At 42.2% G+C, this 25,944-nt stretch overlaps 1 protein-coding gene across 6 annotated transcripts in view; it reads left to right on the top strand.

Annotated features, from left to right (window-relative positions):
• The window catches only part of CTNND2 (catenin delta 2), a 936,097-nt gene that overhangs the window by 213,803 nt on the left and 696,350 nt on the right, over window positions 1-25,944 (top strand). For all 6 annotated transcript variants that reach the window (XM_019541636.1, XM_019541627.1, XM_019541621.1 and 3 more), the window contains exon 2: window positions 20,691-20,803. In XM_019541636.1, the coding sequence (XP_019397181.1) occupies window positions 20,691-20,803 (113 nt within the window). The remainder of the gene's footprint in view (window positions 1-20,690; window positions 20,804-25,944) is intronic.

Genomic DNA, 25,944 nt, shown 5'->3' with positions numbered 1-25,944 from the left:
TATAAACTACTGCAAGACCGTTTCCGGCTGGACATAAGGAAGAATTTCTTTACTGTTCGAGCCCCCAAGGTCTGGAATAGTCTGCTATTGGAAATAATAAAGGTTCCTACATTGAACACCTTCAAGAGCAAATTGGATGCTTATCTTGCTGGGATCCTATGACCCCAGCTGACTTCCTGCCCTCTGAGCTGGGGGCTGAACTTGATCTTCTGAGGTCCCTTCCAGCCCTAATGTCTATGAAATCTGTGAAAACCACCGCAGTCCACAGAAGCTCGGGGAAACCATGACAGTGTCTACTGCCCTCATCACAGTCATTCCCCACTTGCTGCTTCAGTGGCTGGGTGTGGGCAGGGCCCCTTAGGTGCAGGGCAAGGAGTGGAGTTATTCTCTCCCCTGCCTCCAGGGCACCACAGCAGGGTGTGCCTCACCAGGCTGCCACTGCCACTGTTCACTCTGTTCCTGGGGCAAGCGGTGGAATAAGCCCCCTCCACTGGACAATTTGCCCTGAATTTAGACCTAGACCTGGCTATGACCAAGATGCTATGATATGGATGTATGCTCATATGTTTTAGATTTAAATTGGATACTTATGAAGCCAAGCCAGTCTCCTTGAGAATTTGTACATACCTAAATTGAAATTCAAGAATCCAAAAGTTCTTTAGATTAGTCAAAATTGTTAGGAAATGCTAAATTTCATGACCCCAGGCCGATCTAATTCTGCTAATGTTTGCATGGCTATTCTTAAATCAAAAGAAAACAAAGTGGTTCGGCTTTCTTTGAAGGACTTCCTGTGGAGATGCTGATTTAACTAATGAATCCAGAGGGACGTTAATCCTCTATGACCCACAGGTAGTCAGGTTCAGGGCATTAAAATAAGTTAATTCTCCTAAGCATTGATCTACTGCCTGATCCCACTCAAGAGTTAGAAAGAGTAGCTACACACTATAACACAGGTAGGTTGAGCAATATAAGCTGTATCTATTCCTCTCTATGCAGCACTGGTCAGGCTGCAGTTGGAGTACTGTGTCCAGTTCTGGGCGCCGCACTTCAAGAGTGATATGGCTAACTTTGAGAGGGTCCAGAGGAGAGCCACTTGCATGGTCAGGGGGCAGCAGGCCAAGCCCTACGAAGATAGACTAAAAGGCCTCAATCTATTCAGTCTCCACAAGAGAAGATCAAGATGGGATCTGGTGGCTGTCTATAAACTCACCCGGAGGGACCAGCAGAAAATAGTTGAGACTCTGTTCCCCTGAGCATCACCTGGGATAACAAGGAACAATGGCCACAAATTGATTGAAAACAGGTTCAGGCTTGATATCATGAGGCATTACTTTACAGTTAGGGCTGCCAGGCTCTGGAATGGGCTCCCAAAAGGAGGTGGTGCGCTCTCCTACCTTGGGGGTCTTCAAGAGGAGGTTGGATAGATATCTGTCTGTGATATTATAATCCCAGCACTCATTCTTGCCCAGGGTAGGGGGTTGGACTTGATGATCTGTTCAGGTCCCTTCTGACCCTAGAAACTATGAAACAAAACCCACACAAAATACCCAATGCAATATTCCCATAACACCCAGCCACAACACAATAAAGTACACCCAGTGGGACAAGAACCTGAAATGCATCCTAAACTCAATGTCCCTGGTCACACAATCAATCAATTACACATTACAATGAGCTTCAGTTGCTACACAGTTAACTGCTATGCAACTTCACAGGCAACCCAGAAACCACAGATGGCAGCAAGAACACCCTGAGCCTAGTCAGCAGTCCCTGAGGATTTCTAGCTTTTCCCTGCTTAGGTACTCAGCACCTCAAATAGGGAAAGGGCGATACTTTAGCCAACTGTAGCTTCCCATCAACCAGGTCACAGGAAGGAACCTGCACTCGACAAACTCCCACATGCTGAGAACCCCCATTCAGAACTGTCCAGCCTGAGTGGGAGTGAGGCCAAGCCCAGGCCCCTGCTGGCTGCTCCAGACAGGATTCATAGTCTTTTAATCATACCACCTGTCACTTACCCAATGGTTCAATCATCACCCTTTTCACAATGCCCAATCAAATTCAAACCTAGGCACTACTTAAAAGGACCATTCAATTCAAACCATTTCAGCTCAATACAAGAAACATTATCATAACTACTTTATTGATTAACATATCAACACTGATAAACAGTTGCATTACCATCATACACTGCACATTCCCAGACCTTTAAAGTAGGTTTTGACTTCATCAAGGTTGAGAGTTCAAACCCTTTAGAAACTTCTCACCTCTAGTCATATGGCGCATGTGTGGACATTCACTGTTCAACAGCTTGAGAGGTCACATGTCTTGATTCTAGTCTTTGACAGACATGGTTTAGAGCAGAGATGCTCAACTCCAGAGATGCTCAACAGCCCACAGAGCCGTGGCATCTGGTCTCTGGAGCTCCCCACAGTTTGGGAAATTTGGTGGTGTGGGAGGAGTGGCATTTAATACTACAACCGTCCCCTGATGCTAGATTCCCAAGCCCCACATGGCCATGTTGTGTCCAGGCCAAACCCACTCCCCTGTGTGCCCAGATTGGGGCCAAGCCAAGTCCTCTTCTGCTTTGGGGTTGAGTTGGGGCTGGGCCAAACCCCCTTGATCCATGTAGCTAAATATGAGCCAGACTTCCCACTTCCCCACACACCCATGCCCACTCTGTGTGGCTGGACTGGGCCAAGCCCCTACAGCTCATGGAGCAAACAGTTTGAGTACCACTGGTCTAGAGTTCAAGTTAGTAATGGAGCTTCCAGCTAGGAAGCTTTCATGTGGTCTGGGGTTACATGGCTTACGCTTTGAACAGCTCTACATACGTGTGCTGTGGGAGAGCTCAATCACACATGTTCACTGCAGAATCACAGAAAGCATGTACTTGAGAAATTCCTGACTGGGCTAGCTGTTTGCTTGTTGGGCAGCAGAGAAGTTGGCTCCCACTGATCCCTTCAGCCACCGTAGGATCTGGAGGTGAGACGAAGAAGAGGTGCTTGAAATCTCTCTCATCTACCTCCCATCTAAGCAGCTAGAAGGGAACATGCTCTGCTGAGTGCTGGTGGCCTAAGATCCAGGGTCCTGACTTTGCTATAAGGACCATGATCAACTTTTTTCTTTTTTCTATTCCCTTCCAGTTACCTTGTCTGGGGAGACTTTGGCTAAGTGGTAGTGTTTTCCCCCTCCCTGCTGGAAGGCTTCTTGCCTTTCTTCCTGACTGATCATTTCTGAATAGTTTCCTCTGATGCTGCTATGGTAACAGAGGCTGCAGCAGTAGCATGTGAGCCACTTAATATCTGCCAAGTGCAGCATGCAGAGGCCCGAGTCCCCACTGCACTCCAAATAGGAGGGAAATTCAAAGGTGGAGGAAAGAGAGATCTGAAAAGGAGAAATACTTGAGGAAAGGAAAGGAGCTGGTTGTTAAAAGTAAGGGGAGTTATGTAAAATCAACTGTAGTGCTGCCATGCAGCATAGAGCCTTGGTTTGCAAAAAAAATAATTTTGTTGCATTTAGTGTGTTCAATGCAAATGCTTATTTGGGCTTAAACTGCTTGTAGTATGATGCCACCTTCCGTGAAGTTGCTTTCAATTCCTGATAAGCAAGACAAATTCTGTGCTGGTTTTCCTGACACACCGGCTACGGACGGACATTACACACAAACTGGTTTAAGTGATCAGAAACCTGTAACAGAACAGATGTTCAATGCATGTAAACTGGTTTGAAAATGTCTGAAACCGGTTTGAGATAAACCTGGTTGAATAATACTAATTTGGGTAAAGCCAGTTTATGCAATTTCTGTCCCAGAACCCTTCTTGTTTTAAGTTAAATCAGAGTCCCCCAGCATCCAGTCACGCTTTCTGGGCTGGGTGGGACACTCTGCGCCACAGGAGGGCTGGCCCTTCCCCTTTGCTCCCTGGCTCTTGCTCTGGCAGAGACTGCACATACAGTAGTGTTTGTCTGGCATTCTCCCCCTCACCACTCCCTGCTGAAGCAGGAATTCCCCACTTTCCTCAGCCTTACACTTCTCAGCTTTAGCTAGCATACCACATGCTGTCTAGGGTCTGTGCTGTGGCAGATAGGACTGTATCAGCTTAGGGCTTTTTGGAGCTTATCAACAGCTGCATTTCATGTGTTTTAGCAGCAAAAAATGAGGCAAAAATTCAGCAGTATTTGGCCAAATCAGCTTTCTTTGGACATGCAGAGCTTTTGTGGAACACAGTTTGAGAACTTTTGCCAAACTGCAACCTTTATGAGGCCTGGGAATTTTGGAATAGGGAAGGTGTATAATACATCTCTCTAATTTGAGAGCCAACATTGTAAATTCTATCTGGTATAATTAGCTTGGTAATACCATTTAGCATGATTTTTATTCTTAGAAATAGAGGCATGAAGCTGCTGCCTTTAGGATAAATGGAGAAATGTATCTTTGATTTTGGAGGAAGCAGAAGTCAAAACCCAAATACGAGAATCTTATGGATGATAAATCTGTTCCAATATAGAAAATTGCCACATAATGGTTTATGACTTCTGGTTTGTGACAATAAATGTATCTTTTCACTAATGTAGATAATCATATTAGAAGATCATTATATTTTCATGATGAAAACCTTTTATTTTTGTTCCTAAGAAAAGCTATTCAAATTGAAATCGGGAGAATGAGATCACAATGGTGCTTTTGAAAACTAACACATTTTTATTGCTAATTGCTTTTCTCCTAATCGGGGACAATAGAGATCTGTGGGGAATTTCTTCCATCTGCTGAATTTCTGGGAGGCAGTGGGGAAAGAATGTCTGTGTGTTGTTTTTTTCTTTGCGTTACTCTTTTTATATTTTAATAACAGTTGTAATAAAATTGAGGGAATCATTTAAGAGCATTTATTGGGTTATTAAAGTAAGCTGCTGCTGCTACTGAACCAAATGGCAGAAAACCTGCAAATTTTTATAATATGCAGTTGTGGAACCCAACTTTTAGGCAATGCTCCTTGAAACTCATTTAATCTTAATATTTATGAATAGTGGAGAGTATGTTAATTACATGATAGACCAAAATAATATCTGATAGGGTGCTGGAATATTTTTGTGCATGACCCTTCATCTGTATTCATACACAACAATCCTTTCAAATAGATGGAGTAATAAGATGAACCTAGTCTGTCCAGACATGTTCAATGTGTGTGTGTCAAGTGGAATGTTGTAAATAATTAGAAACACAGGGAAATTGTCAGAGTTACTGGTTCAAAGGGAAAAAAGAATCAGAAAAGGTGCTTGGTGACTTATAGATGGGTGCCTTTGAAAATAAAAATATCAGTGCCACTAGCCGCAGACCTTGAAATTCACCATTGTACATGCTATATTTCTCTTTCTGAGTATACAACCAATAACCTGCACCCAACAAAGGTGTATTTCATGTGGAATGAGAAATGAACTGAACTCTCCATCTCTTAACTGTACTGGTTCTACAGTGGTAACATATATAAGAAATAATAAACATCTGTTTTCTTTATTTAAGACGGCTCTTAAGGCCATGAATGAGCACAGAGCAGAGAACAGATCTATTTAGTAGCAAGGTGCTCTTTTTATGCAGTCATTCTACTCGCCTGTAGTTATGGTGGTTTAGGATTTCTGTTTTAAGTTCATAAGAAGTAAGGTTGCATTAACATAGTTTCTTGCACAGTTGGAAGGAGTGAGATGTATGTCTGTTTCTGTAATGTCTGTTAGGCCCTTGTGTCAGTATAAGGTCTGGGGTCAAATCTGGCTCACGGCCCCATCCAGCAACCTGAGAAAACCTATGCTAATGGAGGTCCTAAAAGAACAACTTCCCTGCTCACAAGCAATTTGGATACTGGCAGTATATAGAAGTCTGTTAAATGGGGAAAAGAAAATAATTTTACCTTATCAAACAACAACTAACCCCAACTATTAAATACACCCAAAACACTAAATAACACCCCAAACAATAGAAGAAAACACCCAAATAACAAACAACCATGACTACAAGGTCTTTGGGCTTTTGGTATCGGTTTTTCTGAGAGCTTTCACACCTGAGAAGTTGCTACTGTACTCAGTAAAAAGAAGAAGAGATTCTTTCGGTTTGATGGGGAAGGTCCTGACCCCCTGTCTTCAGTTTGGGAGTACTGCTACTAGAATAAACCTAGGTGTGTGCTGGGGTAAGCCACTTCATGCTACCTTCTGACTCATCCCCTCTTGCCTCTTTGAGACAGCACCTCTGCTGCTGCTCAGGGGAGCATTGCCTGCCACCATTTGAAGTTACTGCTTTGCTCCTTCATGCTGCTTTGTGCCATCTGGTTCACCACTGCCACTGTCAGCAGAGCTGGGGGTCTGAGATGTGCTGCCTGTTGTTTGGGATTGCTGCTGCAGGTACCCATCTTGGATTGCAGCTCAGGGTCTTACTAGTGAGACTCTTTCTCACCTATGAGGGTTTATGAAGCTCTGCAAGAATGCTCTGAAAAGGAGAACTTCACGCTGGGATCCCCTTGGGCTTTCCAGTCATAGCCCAGAAACCTTTTTCCCTTGGTCCTTCAGGGGACCCTCACCCTTCCTGACTATTTTGAACCTTCCCATCCTGCATACCTAATACAGGTATGCAAATCCACAGTGGAACGGTATATATACAAAAACAGTTACATTTATGTGTTGAGTACTTTGCAATGCTTTTCTCCATTTTCATTATATATTCATTTTATGTGCTTGGCTCTGATGTGTCACTGAATTTGTGTGGCAAAATGCATTGTGGGTAATTTCAAAACCAAGAGGCCATGTGCATGTGTGTTACTGACTAGTTTATTGTGCACTGGAGTCCGAATAAAGGAAAGGGGTTGAATCATAGTTATAACAAAGGGAGGTTTCTTTCTCATGGAAAGGATGTGTGGAAAGTAGAGTTGCATGGGAGGGCAGAATGGCCAGGGCAAAAGGAGGAGGAAAAGAATTGGAGAGGGAGAGAGAATTCTGGCAGGCCAGGGAAAGGGTGAAAGTGGGGAGGGGCTTTTGGAGGAAAGCTGTAGGAGGACGTGAAGTCATTTTTAGTTGGTCTTTCTATCTCTGTTGGGGCAAGGCACCCTGATGCCTCTGCACTTGATGTTGCCAACAGGTTGTAACACCCATTGGACTATATCTTGAAGCTGAAGAGAAAAGAACAGGTGAGACCAAATCCATCAGTGTACCAAAAACTGACAAAAAGCTTTTCTTCAAAGGATTAGTGACTTTTTAAATATAATTTTCAGTTTATAGAAATTAAATATTGACATCAACCCATTTTTAGGTTTTTTTAGTTTTCCTTTTAACCACACACATGAACCATTTATGGGCATATCAAAAGAGTCCCATTTGCAAAACAAAAATTTACAGTTTGCATCAGGTTCCCTATTGACAGTGCCATATCTTAGTGTTGTATGCCTCTTAGTGGAGTTCAGGTAAATACCTGTTAACCTGTAGGCTTATACATACCCTAGCACAGCAGGGTAGATTTGTTGAACTGTTTGCCACCATAAGCCCATTCCCTCCCTCTTACCATAATTAGCAAAAACTCTTCCCTATTATGTGTAGAAAAGTTGGCCTCTAAACCTGTAGTCTTTTATGGAATGATCTTTTAAAGTGTTTCATTTTTCTGTATGTGCTGCTTGTTATTTTTAACCTTGTTTCAAATAAATGTTTCATTTTTTTTCTTTGTAAACATTCTTATTTCAACTAGGTAAATGGAGCAGGAAATTGAAACCACCACAATGGTGCTTCTGAATTTGCCAAAGTGTCAGTGTTTGTCACTGTGGTCCTGTTTTCCCCCCACCTACTTTGTGACATACCACGCATCTCCATGTTGTTTAGCTTTAATACAGAGTAAAAGTAAAGTGCTCTGATGCACAGCAGTGCTAAGGTGTTAGAAAGCTCACTAATTTGATGTCCTCTCTCTGTCACTGCTCCAAAAGCAGTGGGAGGAAAGGCGTGAAATTGGAAAGCTCTCGGAAGTTCTAGCAGTAGCCTGTCCCTCAGAGCTTTCCACTTTACTGCTCTGACTACTTGAGCAGGTGCCGTGTGGGAGTGAGCGTATTGCTGCAGAGGCAAGCATGGCGAAAGGGAAACTGCCAAACAAATTGGGAAGGTAGGCAGGAGATTAAAAAGTAAGAATAACTGAGAACAAAAAAGATTGAGAATAAAAAATTAGGGAAAAGACACTTAAAGAAAGAAAAAGACCCTATGGTGGGAAGAAGGAAGAAATAGCTTCCCTGGCCAGGGCTGGAGGAGGCAGATGGTAACCAGGTATCAGCTGGTATGAGGGATACATAGTTTCATAGTGCTTAGGGTCAGAAGGGACCTAAACAGATCATCAGGTCTGACCCCCTGCCCCAAGCAGGTATGGGTGCCATAGTAGTATCACCCCAGCCAAATTGTATCACCCCAGCCAAATATCTGACCATAATGTGTACATGTGGGCCACTGGGCAAGGAAAAAGAAGGCTTATGGTCTTGAGTCAAACTCTGCTCTCAGCTGTATTGTGTTTGCAGGATTTCTTGAAAGCAGTTGTTCCCAACCTTTTTTTGCCATGACCCATTGCTGGGAGCGGAGTGTGGTGGTGGTCGTGGTGACATGGGGACAGGGCAGCTCCTGGTACAGGAAAAACAGAACAGGTAGACATGTAGTTGTTTAGAACAGGGCTGTCCTCTTTATTTGTCCCTGTGGGGCAGATGAGTCACCTCTGACAGCAGGGTGGACTACAATTTAATGCTGCCTTGTGGACAGCCCTGGTTTAGAGAGTACCTCTAATAATTGGAGATGGTTCTAAGCCATAAGGTTTTTCCTTCTTCCAAAATTGTTAGCATTAGCTGTTGCAGTTTCAGATAATCTTAAATGTCGCTAAATTCCTGGCCTCAGTGACATTCTGTGAGGGGAAAAAATATGCATTTCTGTAAGTTTTGAATTTGCCACTTTTCAATTAAATGAAATATCCACTTGTTCTTGCAAGGGCATACATGGAGTGCCTAAGATTCACATGCAAGAAGAAGGGGCCTGGTAGTGGAAGGATGCTGAGACTGTAGGCCAAGTGAATGACACCTAGGAAAATATGGCCACATTTACCCCGCAGTCTGACTTATCATATAACGTACAAAGAGTAAGAATTAAATACTTGAAATACTTGAATGAAAAGGGGAGAACACCAGCATAATTGAAAAGTCAAAAAAAAATATCCAGTAAGGCTGTGCAAGTCAGCAGTGATCCGATCCGGCTGCTTCGGATGGCCATGACCCGATCCAGAGCTCCGGACAGGGTTTCCACCTTGATCTGGCCACAGCAGCTCCGAAGCTTCAGAGCAGCCTCTGAGATCCGGCCATAGGGTATAATAGGGAATCAGTGAAATATCTATAACTTTGTTTTTTGTCTGATTTGAATTAATCTTGCAGTGATGGTAGTCTCTGCTGAGAGCATGAAACCTGATAAGTTTCAAGAAGATTGTCACAGGAGTTTGGGGGGAACTGTACCCCAAATTCTTGAAAGCCAAACTCATGTCACGGCTGTGTGTTACACCACAGGGAGGTGAAAACTGCAGGGGTGGTAGCTCTTACTGAGGCCACAAAGCGTGCCATGTTTCAAGGAGATTGGTGCAGGGCTTGTCCTCAAGCTGTGGACAAGCAAAACTGGTGCCGTGGGTGACACTGCGTGTGTTCAGGTAGAGTGGGGTGACAGCTACAGGGATGGTGGCCCCTGCTGAGGCCACAACACCTGCCAGCTATCAAGGAGATGGGTGCAGAGGGGTTCTGGGGCCCTGCACCCCTAGCTGCTGACAGGCAGAACTTGTGCCAAGACTGTCTCTGTCTTGGAGCGGTTGATTGTCTGTATTGATTCTTTCCTCTCCTTAGCCTGGTTTTGTAGGTGCTAATTGATGCTGGTTAAGTTATGTAGTAGCTAGGTCCTGTGTATTGAGCTGGTCCCTGAGTCCCTGGTCCCTGAGTGAATCATGATTGATTGATTGATTGGTGACTGGGAATACAATAGCTTAGCAGGCAGGCCTGCAGCAGTGTCTCTTCTCCCCGTCCCAAGATGGACACAGTCGGTCCCACAGTACCCATGGCACGAGTTTTGCTTGTATGCAGGTTGAGGGGCAGTTTCCCCCCAAACCCCTGCACCTACCTCCTTGAAACTTGTCAGGCTTTGTGGCCTCAGTAAGAGCTACCAGCCCTGCAGTTTTGACCCCCCTGTGTTGTAACACATAGATGTGACAGGAGTTTTGCTTTCAAGAATTTGGGGTGCTGTTTCCCCCAAACCCCTGCACAAATCTTCCTGACACTTGACAGGCTTCATCCTCTGTGCAGAGTCTACCGCCCCTGAAAATGTCATCCAAATCAGACAAAAACCCAAAGTTATAGATATTTTATCGTTTCTCCGTTATACCCTATGGCCGGATCTCCAAGGCGGCTCCGAAGTTCTTTGGAAGCTCCAAACCACTTCGGGAAGCCTAACAAGGCCAGCGCTTCAACTTGGATGTGCTGCTTCGGACCCCAAAGCATCCGAAGCTTCTCCGGATCTGAAGCTCTGTCCGAAGCCTTGCACAGGCCTAATATCCAGAAATAAGGCAAACAGAAGGATTAGTATAAGAGAAGCTGCTGACCTTCATCCTTGACCTGTCTACCCATTGTGAAAGGGCCATGGGTACTGCCTCATTGTGCTCATTTGCAATCAATGTGGATGTTATTGCCGATGCTTTATCTATATATAATTAGTTTAAAAGGGAGCCAGAGGACCCCGTTTCTTTAAGAGGAAGCTACAGTAGGCTGAGTTGGCTCTGGGGGAGCTGGCAGCTAGGAATCAGGGTAACTGCTCATGAGCTAGCTGCCAGCAAACTGGCAGACTGGTAGCCACACAGATAGCTATTCCCAGGAAATAGTGGAAAACAGTAAGCTGTGCCAGGGCAGACCTCTAGGCAGCCCAGAAACAAAGCCACAAGCAGCTGGGGAAAGCAGACTGATAATCAGGCCCAGAATGGAAATCCCTGTGTGTGGCTGTAGTCATCTGCCCAAAAAGGGCAGGGCTTGAGAGGCACATAAAGCACTTAGTGTCTGAGATCAAATAGTCAGTCTGGTCCCTCAGGAAGCAGGGAGAAGAGCTCTGTAACTAGATGGCTGTAGTCAAGGGACTGCCTGACACCTGAGCTGCCCTGCAAGCTATAAGTAAGAATTATGGCTTGCAGGAAAATATGGTGCAGTGGGGGGGTATTTTTAGTTGTAGCCAGTGGGCTTGTGTTTTGGTTTAAAATTTAAACCGGTGGGCTAAGAGTGCCTATAAAACAGTGATGTGGAGACAGCACGTGAGGGTTTGAACCTGCCAGGGGCAGGGGGCAAGCTATAGTGGTGCCCAAGGGGCACAGGGGTTTTTGGGGCCCCACCAGGACCAGACTCAAAATGCACGCAGGCCAAAGCCAGGAAGGTTAAAGCCTGTGAGAGAAGTGATCTGAAGCCAGGAGGGCTGTGCCAGAGCCCAAGTATGGTGAAACCAGGTCCAGGGGCCCAGAGTTGAAATGTGGTGAAACTGGGTCTTGGGGTCCAGAGATCGAGGGAGACAAAACTGGGGATAGGGGCCCAGTGCCTGAGGGGGGTGAGAAAGGGACTCTGAGGCCTGGTACAGAGGGCTTAGGCTGACAGGCCCAGCTAGAGACAAGGGGGTAGAAGCCAGGAAGACTGAGGCCCCAACAAGGGCTTGAAAGCCTGAGGAGGCCTGATATGGTACTGGGGACAAAGTGCCTTGCTCAGATGAATAACCAATAACATCTGCAAGGCATGTGGCCAAGATGGACTCAGTAGTACTTGGGAGGGAGTGAGGGGCCTGCTGGCTGAACGATGGAGAAGGGCTCACTCTGGGACCAGAAGACAGCCTCCTTTTTTACAAACCAACAAATTACATTAAGGCATGGTAGGGAAGAGAGAAGGGTGGGTACCCAGGGAGCTGAAGCAGGGCAGAATCTGTGTGGCCATCAGGGAGAATCACAGCCACCCCGAGGCATTGTTCCTGTTACTGGTAGTCTCTAAGAAATATAGTACCTACCTGGTCTCCTGCCTTGAGACTAACGTGACTAACTAACTCTCTGAAATCATCTTGTCATTCTGCTCAGTTTCCATAAATAGGTTGGACTGACATGTCTTATCTTATATGGAAGTTTCTTGCAAAGCTAAACTTTTTCAAATGTGCTGGTTTCTAGCACTGTTCATTGCTTCGCAGAATCTTGGCTTTTGAGTCTGAGAGGATCAGGAGATTTTCCTGCCAAGAGAGCTCTTAAGAAATCACTCCATTCAGAGCTTACAGGGCTGTGACTCATAGCATTATGCATGACATAATTAGGTATGTAAAATAATATGTATTTATAGTGTAACACTAATTAAGAGCACAATTTATCCTGTTTACTAGGTTAACAGAGGACAAAGTCAATTTTGCACACTCCCAGAGTATCTGGACGAGAACTGTGTGCTGCTAAAATCTTTCTATGTAGTATTTGAACTTGAGATCCCTTCTTTTCTTTCGGTAACCATAATTAGGCTTTCCCTATTCATCTCACTAGTGATGCCTATCCTTAATTTAGTACTGTTGTTTTCTGTATCTGCAGATTCAAATGATCACCTATCACTGGTTTAGTTCTTGTAAATGGTATTTTTCATAATCATGAGCTAAAACTTTTTTTATTTTGTTTTTCCTTTTACTTGAATTGAATTTTCCTTTAAATAGAGTAATTACTAGGTTCTGAAGAATGCTGGAAAAACACAAAACCACTCCTGGGTGAACTCGTGGTTTTTTTTTTAGAATTGTTCTCACTTTTCCTTGGGGCAGACATTACGCACAAATGGGTTTAAGTGATTATGCCCTCCCCTCTGCCTGACAGAGACACCTCTCAGCATATCACATGCTGGCTATGGTCTGTGCTGTAGCAGACAGGACAAAGGCAGACAGCAGTGTTGGCTTAGGGCTTTTTGGAGCTAATCAACAGGTAGCTGGTAACGAATCTTGGTTCCTTTCTTGGAAAAAGTTGTTTAAAAAGTGCTTGAACTAATGACAGTAGCTTCTGTTTTATTAATGGCCTGATAAACACTGTGTCATCAACTCCCTGATGGGCTGCTGAGGTGGGGGAGCCACTTCCTAATCAGAGCATCCTGCTGGGGCCTGACCACCCAACCCCCTCAGCTCAGCATTGTAGAAGGGAAGGGAGGGCTGCTTTAGCTCCCCCTGGCTTCTCACTTGAGCCACTGCAGGCATGTGCCTGCATTTCTGGAATGAAAAGCGAATGACTATCCATCTTCAAATTGGTTCAATCTTTGCAAGTTAGACTAACCTGCAAAGATTGAATGAATTCAGGGTCAGGCTTTTTGAATGTCTATCCCTAGCCTTGAAGGTTTTTATGGACCCTACTCATAATTCACCAGGTCTTTTACAGAAGACAGTGGAGCATGAACATCCCTGCCATTTAAGCTAACTCCAAATTAGGAAAGGGTAGAGCAAAGTGAGGCCTGAAGTGGGGATGTGAAACTCCACTGACTTCAGGGACTCCCCTTTTCTTGTGACCTGTTTTTACCTCAACACTTAGATATGGCAATAAAATCAGTGGGCAGCAGCTATAAAGACAGTGGGCAGCAGCTAAAAACAGGAACCAAACCCAGCTCCATAACCAGACTGTTAAAACTAAGCATATCTGTTTATTACCTTTCCTAGAGCACATGGAGGTTTCTATCAGGCTGGACTTTTCTCCTTTTTTTAAATGTTTCCTTAGTTGTTTATTTTTTTAAACTTTTCTTCTTTTAACCTTTTATAGTGACACCTTTAGCACTTCAGAATTTCTCCACCAGCCGCCCTCCCTCCCTGCCTTTTAAACAGTTTTTCTTCATCTTTTCATTATAATCCTGGAGTTACAATGCCATCATCCTTTCCAGGCTGTCTTTGTGATTCCACTTGTTTGCTGCTGTCATGATTTACACATTCTCTGTTCTTGCTTTCTGTTGATAAGTGCTTTAAACTGGCATAGTGGTCATTTCAGCAATGCACTGTCTTTGTTCTTACTCTGGCAACCTTTGCCACTGCAGTGTTGTCTCCAGATACTGGAATTTGACATGATTTTGTTCAGTTTCATCTTAACATTGCAGCATGGCCTGCACAGATATACAAAACTGCCATCACTGTGCAGTTGTCTTAACAATTTGAATGTCATTTGCATAAACTTGTGTTACCAATGGTTTTTTATATTTAATTCTGAAACCACAGCATGCCTTAGTAGATTGAGATTAACATGGTCATGAGGTCATGATGATGAACCCATAAGAAATGAACCAGTGAAGAGGATGCTTACAAACAAAGTACACGTTAAGTTAAATGACTGAGACAGGGTGGTACCTTTTTTCCAGTCCAGTTATTTATATAAACATAAATAATAATTTCTGTAGCTCCAGCATCAGCTTTTTGAAATATCAATATGCACTGCAGAGACTTGTACATTAGTGACTGCTTCCATTGCAGTACAAAAGATTTAACACCTTCCTGCAGTAGGCTAAGTGGCACATCCTCCTGTCACCTCAACTCTTGTTTTGCTTTGTTTCCAAATGTAGTCTTAATGTCCTGTAATACCTGTAGTTGTACATGGGATTACTTCAGTCAGTCTTCTGTTAAATGACTGTCATGTCTGCTTCTGGGCAAGAGTTTGCATAGGTAATTCTCCCTGGTCCCCACTTTCTCTGAACAGCTGACAGAAGCCATCTTAATGTTGCTCCAGTAAGTGCCAAGAAGTTTAACAAAATACACACAATGTTGAATGATAGAATCATACAAAAATAGAACTGGAAGAGACTTCATCTTGTCCAACCCCCTGCTTGAGGCAAGATCATCTCTGTCTTAAACCATTTGTGCCAACTGTTTGTCTTGCCTGCATTTATTGCAAAGACAGGGATTCAACATCCTATCTGGGTAGCTTCTTCCAATGTTTAATCAGCCTCATAGCGAGAGAGTTTTTCTTTCTTATTCTACATCTTCGTCCTTAAAATGTAACTCTTTACTACTCATCCTGTGCCCTGTGAAGACAGAAAATATTTACTCACAAATCCTTTTATAAAAAATCCTTTTTTATATTTGAGGATGGTTATTAGTGCTGTGCAAAACATCACCATTCCACTTCAACTTCTGTTTCAACATTTTGATGGAACAGTGTTTTGTTTAAATTTTTTTTTTTGTTTCAAAAGCACTGTTCCATTTCATTTTGTTGAAACTGTTTTGCTGTTTTGATGCTGTTTTGACGTATTGCCCATAGGCTATTCTGCACCCAGCACCAGGAAGATCGGTGCTGCCGCTGGCCCCAGCTGCCTCTGGTACGGGGCCCTGGGCAAATTAGCTCATGTCACGCAGGGATAGGAACAGGGGCTTGCAAGAGCTGATTTCCCCGGGATCAGAATTGGGGTGGGGGTGGGTCCCCGCATGAGTTCATTTGCCCCGGGCCCTGTACCCGTCTCAGGTCAGCTCTGGTGTGGATGACAGGAAGCTGGTGTTGCTGGCTGGGGCCAGCAGCAGCACTGATCTTCCCAGTGCTGGGTGCAGGCTGTGCCCAGTGCCAGTCCCAGGCAGCATCAGCAGCCTCCTGTCATCTGGCAGGCAGATCAGGGGCCCTTACCTCCGGGAAGAGTCCAGCACAGCCCTAATTGTTATCATATCCTCTCTCATTAGTCTCTTCTCTAGGTTTAGGAATCTCAAATCTTACAACTTTTCATGTATTCAGGAAGAAACAGTTAATCTGTCACTGAAGTATAGCAACCTTTAAGGTTAAACACAGTACCTGTATAATAGTGAAGAACTAATTTTTATTATCTTGGGTCAGCGGTGATGCATACACAGTTATTTCTGCCACAGAATGATGTCCTGTGAATTGTGATGCAACAGGTCTACTATTTGGTATTCATTTCCATGCCTGTCTTAAGTGGATTGACAAATACTTAAAATGGATTCTGTCAAATGTCAGCAACCATCTCAAATGCACTCCCTCTCCCCTCTCCCATTCCTTCCCTCTCTTTCAATGAAGGACTTTGTGCTCTGTGATTCCTACTAAATAAGACAGGGATAGAAAATCAAGCTGAACTGGAGAGATGGACACTGCTTCACTGTTTTTGGATGCAAATGTTGTTTGTAGTTTGACGAATGTGTGCCATTTGTCTTCTGTTAAGGGATTAATGTGATAGGTAGATGGCACAGGACTAGCTGAGTCACCCTTGCTTCCTCCTTCCCTCAAATGGTCTGTGTTGCTATTTGTTCTCTTTTGATAAGGGCAGGAGGCAACTCTTTTGCTAGAGCCCATCTCTTGTAAGCCAGCCAAAGGAAACTAGTGGTGGGGGGTCTTTTCCAAAAGGGCCCAGTAAGCTGTATTTCCACACCTGGTTTGTTGGGGGAAGCTCAGGGCTGGCCTTAAGGACAAGAGTCAATGCTTGAAATTCATTGTGTCCCTGTATAGGGCATAGGGCCAGTAACAAAGCAGAGGGGTTTTTTTTAACGCTGCTAGCTGAGGGCTCTTCAGTTTTAGAAATTCAGTTTCACTGACGGTCATGATAGAGCTCTTCAGATCTTGAACACAAAGCCCATTTAATCAGGATTTTAATTAGTTGGCTTATTAATAGTTACCATGACAGACAATGGAGAGATGGGAAACTGAATAATTGAGCAGTGTTTTCACTGAGTCAAGTATAAGAGTGACTCAATATTTGATTGTTCTTTTTTTGTTTTTATATTATGTGTAATGGGAATGGATTATCCTGGCTATAAATGCAGTACGCTATTAAATAAGTCATCACACTACACAGAGCTCTTGTTGTGCGATAGGACTGAATTTGTTTGGAACTGGTCCGTGTGTGTGTGTGCGTGTGCGTGCGTGTGTGGTGGAGAGACAGAAATACTGTATATGCACAGGAATACACAGATGTACTGGTGATATGTTGCTAACATTTTAACAAGAGATTCCCAAAAATATTTTCTGCTTTAGCCTCTGGCAAACCCAGCATACCAGGAAAACAGTGTTTGCAGAAAGGAAATGAAGGGATCTCTTCCCAGCTTTAAAAAAACAAACAAACAAAATAAACCTAAAACAAAAACAAATTAGAAATTATAACCAAGGCAGAAAGGGAGGGCAGTGCTGTTTGGGAGACTTGTTGAAAATTTATGTTGCTCTTTGGGAATTTCTATGCTTTAAAACATGCACACCCCTCTGACTGTATATGTGTCTGAGTACCAACACTTTCTTTGCCATATATTATCTTCTAGGCTAAGTACAGACAGTCAAAAAGCCTGAGGCTGAATTTATATAGTCTTTGCAGTTTAGTCTAAGCAGCAAAGATTGAATGAATAAGCAAATGAACAGACATTCACTTTTGATTCAAGAAATGCAGCCACATGCCTGCAGTGGCTCAAGCCAGAAGTGGGGGGAGGCGCTAGAGCACGGCTCTCTGACATGTAGCCAGCGTGGGCTGCGTGTTTGCTTTCTCTTCATTCTGCCCCCAAGGTCTCTGGGATTTGTAGTCCACAATCACAGTAGCAGAACTCTGCAACATTCCTCATCACTTCCTCTTCCTGCTTCCCGGTGCCTCTGGGATCTGTAGTCCACAGTCGCAGCCAGCAGTAAATTAAGCAGAGCAGGGCAGCTTTGTACTCAGGGAAAGGGAAGTTTAAGCTTCCTGGACCCAGACCCTAGCTGGGGTTTGCCTGGGGAGGCCAGTAAGCTGGCTAGTGAGTCAGCCCTTGGAGCAGAAGGGTGGGGCCAGCCCTACTCTCTGGAGCAGACAGCCCAGTCCATGGCTACAAAATGCTGAACCTCTGATTTAACTTGAACGAGGAAGGGGTCTGGGACAGCAGTTTCATAAACTGGCTTAAACTACATCAGTTAAGTCTGATATTACATTCAACCAGGTTTATCTTAAACCAATTATAGCCACTCTTCAACTGGTTTATGTGCACTAAACTTCTGTTCTGTTACAGGTGTAAACCAGTTTCTGATCACTTAAACCGGTTTATGTGTAACTTCTGTCTCTAGCCCTACAAATTCCTTGGGTTAGTCTGAATTTTGAAAAAAAAATAAAAAGTCCTCAGATCTGTTAGTGTCAATAATTTGGATTATTAGGGAGCATTGGATCTGCAGCTGGAACAAGGCTTTAACCTGTGTCCCAGCAAAAGCTGCTGACCACAAGGCAAAATGGTGTATTAAAATAACCTTACAGATGCTTAGGCAAGTAATTTTAACCATATAATAGGATTGTTGTGATATATATATATATCTTTTATATATAAGATTTTGTTTATGTTAGGTAAACATTTTAATTGTGTTAACCATTTTTTCTGGAAAAAAGTAGCAATTAGGTCTGCGTGCTGTGAACCAGCTACAGTAAGGAACAAGATATAAGATACAGGGGCCCAAAAAAGGTGGAAGATGGTAGAACTTGGAACAGAAACTGAGATGAACATATGCAAAAGGCTGGATGGTGAATGGTAAAGAAAGAGTTCGCTAATTGACCAAAACTGCTTGTTGACCAAAAGAAAAGAGTTCATGGCCTTAGATACGTGCTCATAACAAAAAGGCATGTAAATGAATGAAATGCATCAGCGTGTCCGTGGAGTACCCCCTCTATCCTCATGTTTCCAGCCTGCCACGATTTGGATCTTAAAGAAATAAACATAGGGAGGAAGGGATTGTTACCCGAGGAAGTACCTGTAGGAAGCACCACGCTGAACCTGGTTTTCTCCTTTAAGATTTTATTCAGTGGTTTGCAAGTTTAACAGGAAATTCTCCTTTAAGGGAGGAGGTGAATCACAGTCCAAAGGGTTAATTCTGAATCCCAGCTGGGTCACTCTCTGTTCTCAGCAGAGGACCTCTGGCCCCATACTTATAGCAGTAAGTGCGGTAGTGTGCCTACTTGCTTGTGTAGGCACTGAAGAATCAAGGTACACAGGGTCTCTTCTTCAACCTCTGCCCAGCGAAGGGGGTCTCCGGGCTTCTCTGTCTTGCCCGAGTCCTAGCCCGCTTCCCCCCCGTCCCCAGTAATTGAAAGAAAGAAAAAAAAAAAAAAAAAAAAAAAGAGAAAAAAAGAAAGGTTTCCTTTTGTTCCATTCCGGCCGCTAATTGACCAATTAGCGGCTCTCCGCTTATCTTCTTTTGTAGTGCAGCTTCAGCATGCAGGCTATGTGGCTCTCCCATGGTCAGGGCTTGCTTGCTCAGCCCTCGGTATCCCTTTTCCCTCGGAGTCCTGGAGTCACCCGGACTCTTCAGGGGTCTGTGTGGGGGTAATTCCTCCCGCTGCCCGTCTGACTGAACGTCGTCCCCGATCCTGAATGCCGGCTGCTGCTCCAGCCCGTGGCACGGCCCCACTTCTCCCTGCACTCACCACTGCTCTGGTAGAGTCAAGGTAAGATAAGGCAAAGTCTGGGTTCTGCGATCCCTCTGATCCTGCGCCGGGGTTTCTCTTCCCAGATCCTTCTCTCAGGGATGGGGGCGATCTCTCTCTCTCTCTCGCAGCAGCAGCTCCAGCTGCTCCTCCTCCTCCTCCTCTCCCTCTCTCTCACTCTTTGGGGTGCCCGAAGGCACCTTTCCTCCTCTTCCTCTCCTTTTTATCCTCTGGGGTTTAGCCACCATTGGCTCCTTAGGGCCAGGGACCCTCTCATGGTGTAATTATATCTAGCCGCCCCTCTTTTTCTTAATAACAGGGTCTCAATGAGAACCCTGTTACAAAATGCATAGGCGATTCCATGTTAATGTTGCAAACAGTAAACAGGTGGAGCTTGAGATGGGAAGAGAAATGGGTGGAACAAGAGGAGAGATGAAAGTGGAGTGAATGTTAATGAACTTGAACCAAAGTGTATAAATGTGGGGAAAATCTATTGTTCAAGGCTGCTCCCCATGTTCATAGACTAGCTGTCTGTGAGGGAGCTCACCTAAAGCTGTCTCCATTCTGAATAAAGCTGTTGTGAGCAATGTGTGCTGGTGTTTGCTCTCTGTCTGCTCTGGCTAATGAGTACCAGGATCCATGAGCAATTGGACCATTGTCTAGTCGCTGGATGCTGCATGGAGTCGGGGTCTAACTAGATTCTCATGTTATAGCCTACAGGCACCCCCTGCTTAGCACTCTTAATGCTTGGTTTTTCAGGAACCAATTAAGTGAAATGAGATCAAGTGAAACTGAAAATATCTGACAACCCAAGATGGCAACCACAATTATTTTTAATGACCCAAGAAGGTGACCACGAACGTTATAACAAAACTTGCTGCACGTTAAGTGAAATCGGTATCAATTTCAAATGAGTATTATAGCGAAATAGAACTAAGTGAAAAAACGGTAAATGGAGGTTGCCTGTACTTGTATCAACTTTAGTAAAAACATCTGAGAACATTGTTTAAAGAAACAGATGAATAAAAATGTGACAAGAAGCTAAATCCATTTAGCTCATTAGAAAATTCCAGCTTAAATAAACTACATTTGCAAGGCACTTGACCAGAATTCTGAGTGAATCTGCAGGTGTTACCACATAAATTTGAACTGGCAGCCTGTTAGAGAGAAAGTGGTGGGGGGGACCCTTTTCCCAGAAGCTGTCATCATAGCAGTCTTTCACCAACTATATAACATCATGTGCAGAAATTCTCCCTCTTTGCAGAGATCACAGAGAGAATGTCTGTGTTTGTGTTTCAGGAACTGCAGTTTGAGAGACTGACTCGAGAACTTGAGGCTGAACGCCAGATCGTTGCCAGCCAACTGGAGAGATGTAAGCTCGGATCAGAGACCGGAAGCATGAGCAGCATTAGGTACTGTGTTAATGGCTTGTTTCTCTGTCCTTGTAATGAATGGCCATTGATAATGAATTGCATTGATCATCTTTATGTGACAAATTACACACCAGGGACTGTGAACATTTAGTTGACTGTTGAAAATATGTATTAAGTGACCTGATTTTTTTTACTTTTATCTGGTCTGACAAGATGGTGACTCTGCAGTAAATTGTTAGCAAAACTGTTCAGCAACAAAACTTATAGGAGCTTTGAAACAACTCACTATAATCTTCTGAAGCAATTTTAATAAAATTTTTCTTTGAAATTTAAAAAAATGGGGTAAAGCTCTTCTGAAGTCAGTGGTGCCAGGACTTCACAATTGGGCTCCAGTGGCAGTCTGGCAATGGAGAGTTGCCATGTTTGTGACAGTGACTAAATGTGGACAGTGCTTCAGACCGTGACATAAAGGTTGAAAATACACCTGCATTCCTGAACAAGACATTTTACATACAACAGCACACACAGAATTTTAAGTGCACAGTTTTCCCCATTCTTCAAATTCATCTTAAAATCTCACAGTATTACTTTTATTGCAATCAATTTTAATATCTTTTTAAAATGTCATTGAAATGAAAATTTAATGATACAAATATAAATTTGGTTATAACCATGGTTTCGTTGTACCTTATTAAGTGGCATACTGAAAATAGGTAGTTTTGCACATGTTAATTAGGCTTGACAAATTTTTTTTTATCAGTCTTAAAGGAAGAAGAAAGTGGAATGTTTACTGCAAACATTTCGGCATATAAGTAATCCCAATAAAGTTAGTAGGGCTACTTGATAAGGCTTTTGGCTGAGGAAGGTAAGGAATATGCTTTTTCAGATCTCGTAGCAAGCAAAGGCAAATTTGGGTTCAGTAGAATAAGTTATCTGAAGAAATCAACAAAACTTTTCCTTCGCTCTCTAAACATTTCAGCATATTATTTTGTTAAAAAATTATATGGGTACAAAATACAGATCGAAACCAAGGATATAATGTCAATCAGATTTGAATTTTGTTTACATTTACCAAAAAAGGTACAGAAATATAATTACTGTATGAATAACTGTTTATCAGTTCAAGCAATTCAAATGGTTTCTGAATCAAGCAAGCAGTTATTTTTCAGAAAAAAACAGGAAAACCTCTCAAACTAATAATGAATAGAATACTAAGGGGTAAAGTTATAAGTTCAGTAAAAATAGGGACAAAGACTCTTTCCCCAGTTCAGGTGAATCAAGATCTGCCATTCTATTAAAAAGTATATAGTCCCCCCCCCCCATTAATAAATATTCTGAAATTTATTCCACTCTCAGTTTTTTTCTATAGTTTCAGGTATCTCATTTATATTTTAAATAAGTCTCTTGAAGATTAATGCCCTGTTCTAAATCTAAAACGTCTAAACAATTTAATGAAACCCACATATTCAGAATGAATGATCTGAAAAGTTTAAGTAAATTCTCTAAATTGTGTTTAAAGATTTACATTATTTTTTAAGCATTCCAACCAAGCAGGGTATGCAAAAAAAGATCTGTTTCATGATTAATAGAATTGTTTATCAGCAAAGAGTCATGCTTCTTGGATTGTCAATAGTACCAAGGTCATTTAAAAGTCTCTTAAAAGAGTCTGTTTAATCTTTTAAGGACTTCAGGAATGTAATTATTGATTTGTTTGGGCAAAATGCTAATAGCTGCAGTTACTCAAGAAGTTTAATCTCAAATACTTGCAACACTTGTTGTCTTCCCCAGATACATTTCACTTCTTAAAATGTAGAATTTCTGCATTTTCAAGCAAATGCTTCCAAAACAAAATATTTGAAATTGTCCAAAACAAGAAACTAAAAGGTTAACATCAGATTTCTCAGAACCCACCATTTAAAATGAGGACAAAACCTGAGATCTGTGGCATTGTATCTTGGTTTTTCTTTGGTTGTTTAGTAAAAAAAAACAAAAATAAAAAACGTATATTTCATTTTCTAATCTTTAGCTTTTAAACAACCCCAAATTATTGAAATCTCTACAGTTATGAAATGATATAAAGTTATTCCATTCTTCCATATTTCAAATTCAACATTTTAATTTGCGCAGTCCACAGTATTAAAAAATCAAAATCCTGGTTTGGAAAATTGTTCTATTTAATTAAATATAGTGTAAATCTTGTATATCAGAGAAGGATAACTTTATAGTCTGTCAAAAGGATCCGTTTCCAGACACTGGACTTCTTTTAAAAAAATCCCCAAAAAGCAAAAACTGTGTTTGTACGCACTACTCCTGTGAAGCTTATTTTTACGTTTGTTTTTCCAAAACCTCCTTTTTTTTCCTTTTCTTTTCTTTTTTTTCTTGGCGTGCTAGTCAGGCTATGCTTTTTACATTATACTAATTCTTTCTGAATAATGTGATTACAGTAATCTAGTTGTATTTATTACCTCTTTGTTTTGTTCATCTAGACTCTCAGAACAGAATTATAAAGAAACAGGCTCTGTATGTAATAGCCTTAAAAACTGACACCAGTCACTAGTTAATAGATTTTTTCCTTGAATTGGAGGAGAAGATATTAGAGTTACTGAAATCCCTCAAGGGTTTCCTCTCCAGTAGATTCACTGTTAATCCTATAACTTCTCTTGCAGTAATGATGCTCAGCGCAGTTAGCAGGTTTTTCAAAACAAAATAATGAGAATTAATTTAAAAGCGTCTCCAAGCTTCAGCAGCCAGATCATTCAATGTACGTTCTTGGTCCTGGTGAATAAATGATCACTTCTATAAGTAGGATGACAGACTGATTATAGATTCTAGTTCCTATACGATGAATGCTGCTTTATGAATGTCTGCAATTAATGCTGTATAAGCACACATTACTGTTTAAGATGTTTTCTTTGTTTTATTATTTTAAACAATATCTGTAGGGTAGTCATACTTTTGGCATTGGTTGATGAAAGAAAGCTCAGAAGATGAGGGCAGTTTCAAGGATCTGGTTAAATCCTAAACTACATTAACAGTCTTCACTGAGTGAACATTTTTGGAAAGAAACAGGAGAGATTTTCTGGTTATAAATTATTTATCTTGTTTGTTTAGTTAATGTGGTAACAGGGCTCTTTTGAATCTGCAAAGGTTTGATATTTCACCAGTGGGGATATCTTTATTTATTTACATACTAATTTATTTATTGCATCTCTCTGATTACATTAGGATAAAACCTCTTTTTAGCCTGAGGGAATACTAGAGACCCAAGTTAATCCCTCTGAGTAGTGTATGGTTTTTTTGCACTGCTGTCCCTCAGCATGAAAGGGAGACGCATAGCTTCTGCCAGGGTTTGGTGCCCATCTTTGAGTCTGGAGCCATGTCTTTGTGATATTGATGTTCATGCTGCTGGAAAATGTAGAGAAGAGGCAGATCAAGAGAAGGAATAGGCAGATGGGGGATGATAGGAAAGGCATGAAATGTAGTTTATTCCTCTTCAACCAAACAAGGGATACCCTGAAATCTGTAGATGGAAATCTGTATGGCAGCACTTACTGCTGTTTTATGCCAGGGAAAAGAAGGCATGAGCTAGCTCCATGTTGTGCTTTTTGTGCCATATCAGTACCATTTTACTATACAGCATTTTCAAAGTGTACTAAAGAGATAACTGTAGGATCATAATGGGTAAAATAATGCAGTTCCCTGGTGGATGAATTATGAGACCTCTAGTGGAACAGAATGGAATCTTTAGAGAACAGTGAATGCATCATGCATTTCTAAAATAGTGTGTTGATCAAGCTGTGTTAGAAATGATCAGATGCATCCAAAGGCATATTTTAGCTAGTATAGATAGAGCAAAAAAAATCTTTGCTGTGGACCTCTTCCATGAGACTATAACTCCTCTTTCTGAAACAGTTTTATCCATGAGTGGAAGTTCATTAGCAATTAATATTGCAAATTAAATGGCTTATTTAAAACTGTAGTATGTATTCTCCAAACATAAAAGGCTTATCTTTACAGTTTGTGCCTTACAGAGAAATAAAATAAAACATAATTTTTGTTCATAGTGATATTCCTGTGACTTCAAGGTTAAAGAACGCTTTTGCAGCTCTTTTTTTAAATTACATGCATTTACTTTAATTTATGTAATAAATACTTTTACAGAATAAATAATGTATGTGCTCTTTCAGAGAAGTGAGTACCCAGATTGCTACAATGATATCACCATTGTTTGGTGGCCTCTTACTCTATTATTCAGCAGATCTTTCTGATCATCAAGCAATAATCAAACTGGACTGATTATAATCAGCATATTTTAATATTGTGAATATTTTCATTATTTTTAATACTTTGAAATGATCATTTTCTCAAAATATTACAAATTTTGGGCATTTCGTTACTTTTAACCTTCTCTGTTCTTGACTGAACACCCAACAAACTAGTGAATATCAACAAATAAATGTATGTCTACATTTGAATGTTTAATAATACTTATTAGCTTATTTTAAATTACGTGATTGTAAATTCTGTTTTGGACACTAACGCAAATATTTCCTCCAAGATGCAGATATTCTAGTGTTATTTAAACCTGTATTCTCTGGTTAAACCCAATTACTAATACCTGGTATGTCCTATTCCTACTAGACATTGCAATCACTTTAGTTAATATCTTAAAACATTATTAGAAAGTATGCTGTTGGCTATATCAGAAAAGAGTTTAACGGTTTAAAAATATCTACACTGTATACAGTGTTGATACAAGAACTCGTATGTATAATAAAGATCTGCTCAATGATCTCCACAGATGCATCTCGAGCAGGTCCAAGGAGGTGATATTCCCCCTCTATGCGACACTGGTCAGGCCCCAGTTGGAGTACTGTGTCCAGTTCTGGGTGCCTCTGGGCCTCAAGAGGGATGTGGACAACATGGAGAGGGTCCAGAGGAGTGCCACTCGTATGATCAGGGGACAGCAGGGCAGGCCCTCTGAGGAGAGGCTACAGGACCTGAACCTGTTCAGCCTCTACAAGAGAAGGCTGAGGGGGGATCTAGTGGCCTGTTACAGACTAGTCAGGGGGGACCAGCAGGCACTGGGGGAGTCCCTGTTCCCCCGAGCACTACCAGGAGTGACTAGAAGTAATGGTCACAAGCTGGCAGAGGGTAAATTCAGATTAGACATCAGGAGG

The sequence above is a fragment of the Crocodylus porosus genome, unplaced genomic scaffold, assembly GCF_001723895.1.
Source record: "Crocodylus porosus isolate Cpor-Errol unplaced genomic scaffold, CroPor_comp1, whole genome shotgun sequence".
Classification (NCBI taxonomy): Eukaryota; Metazoa; Chordata; order Crocodylia; family Crocodylidae; genus Crocodylus; species Crocodylus porosus.
The sequence above is the reverse complement of the archived record's forward strand: the minus strand, read 5'-3'. Positions and strand labels throughout refer to the sequence as shown.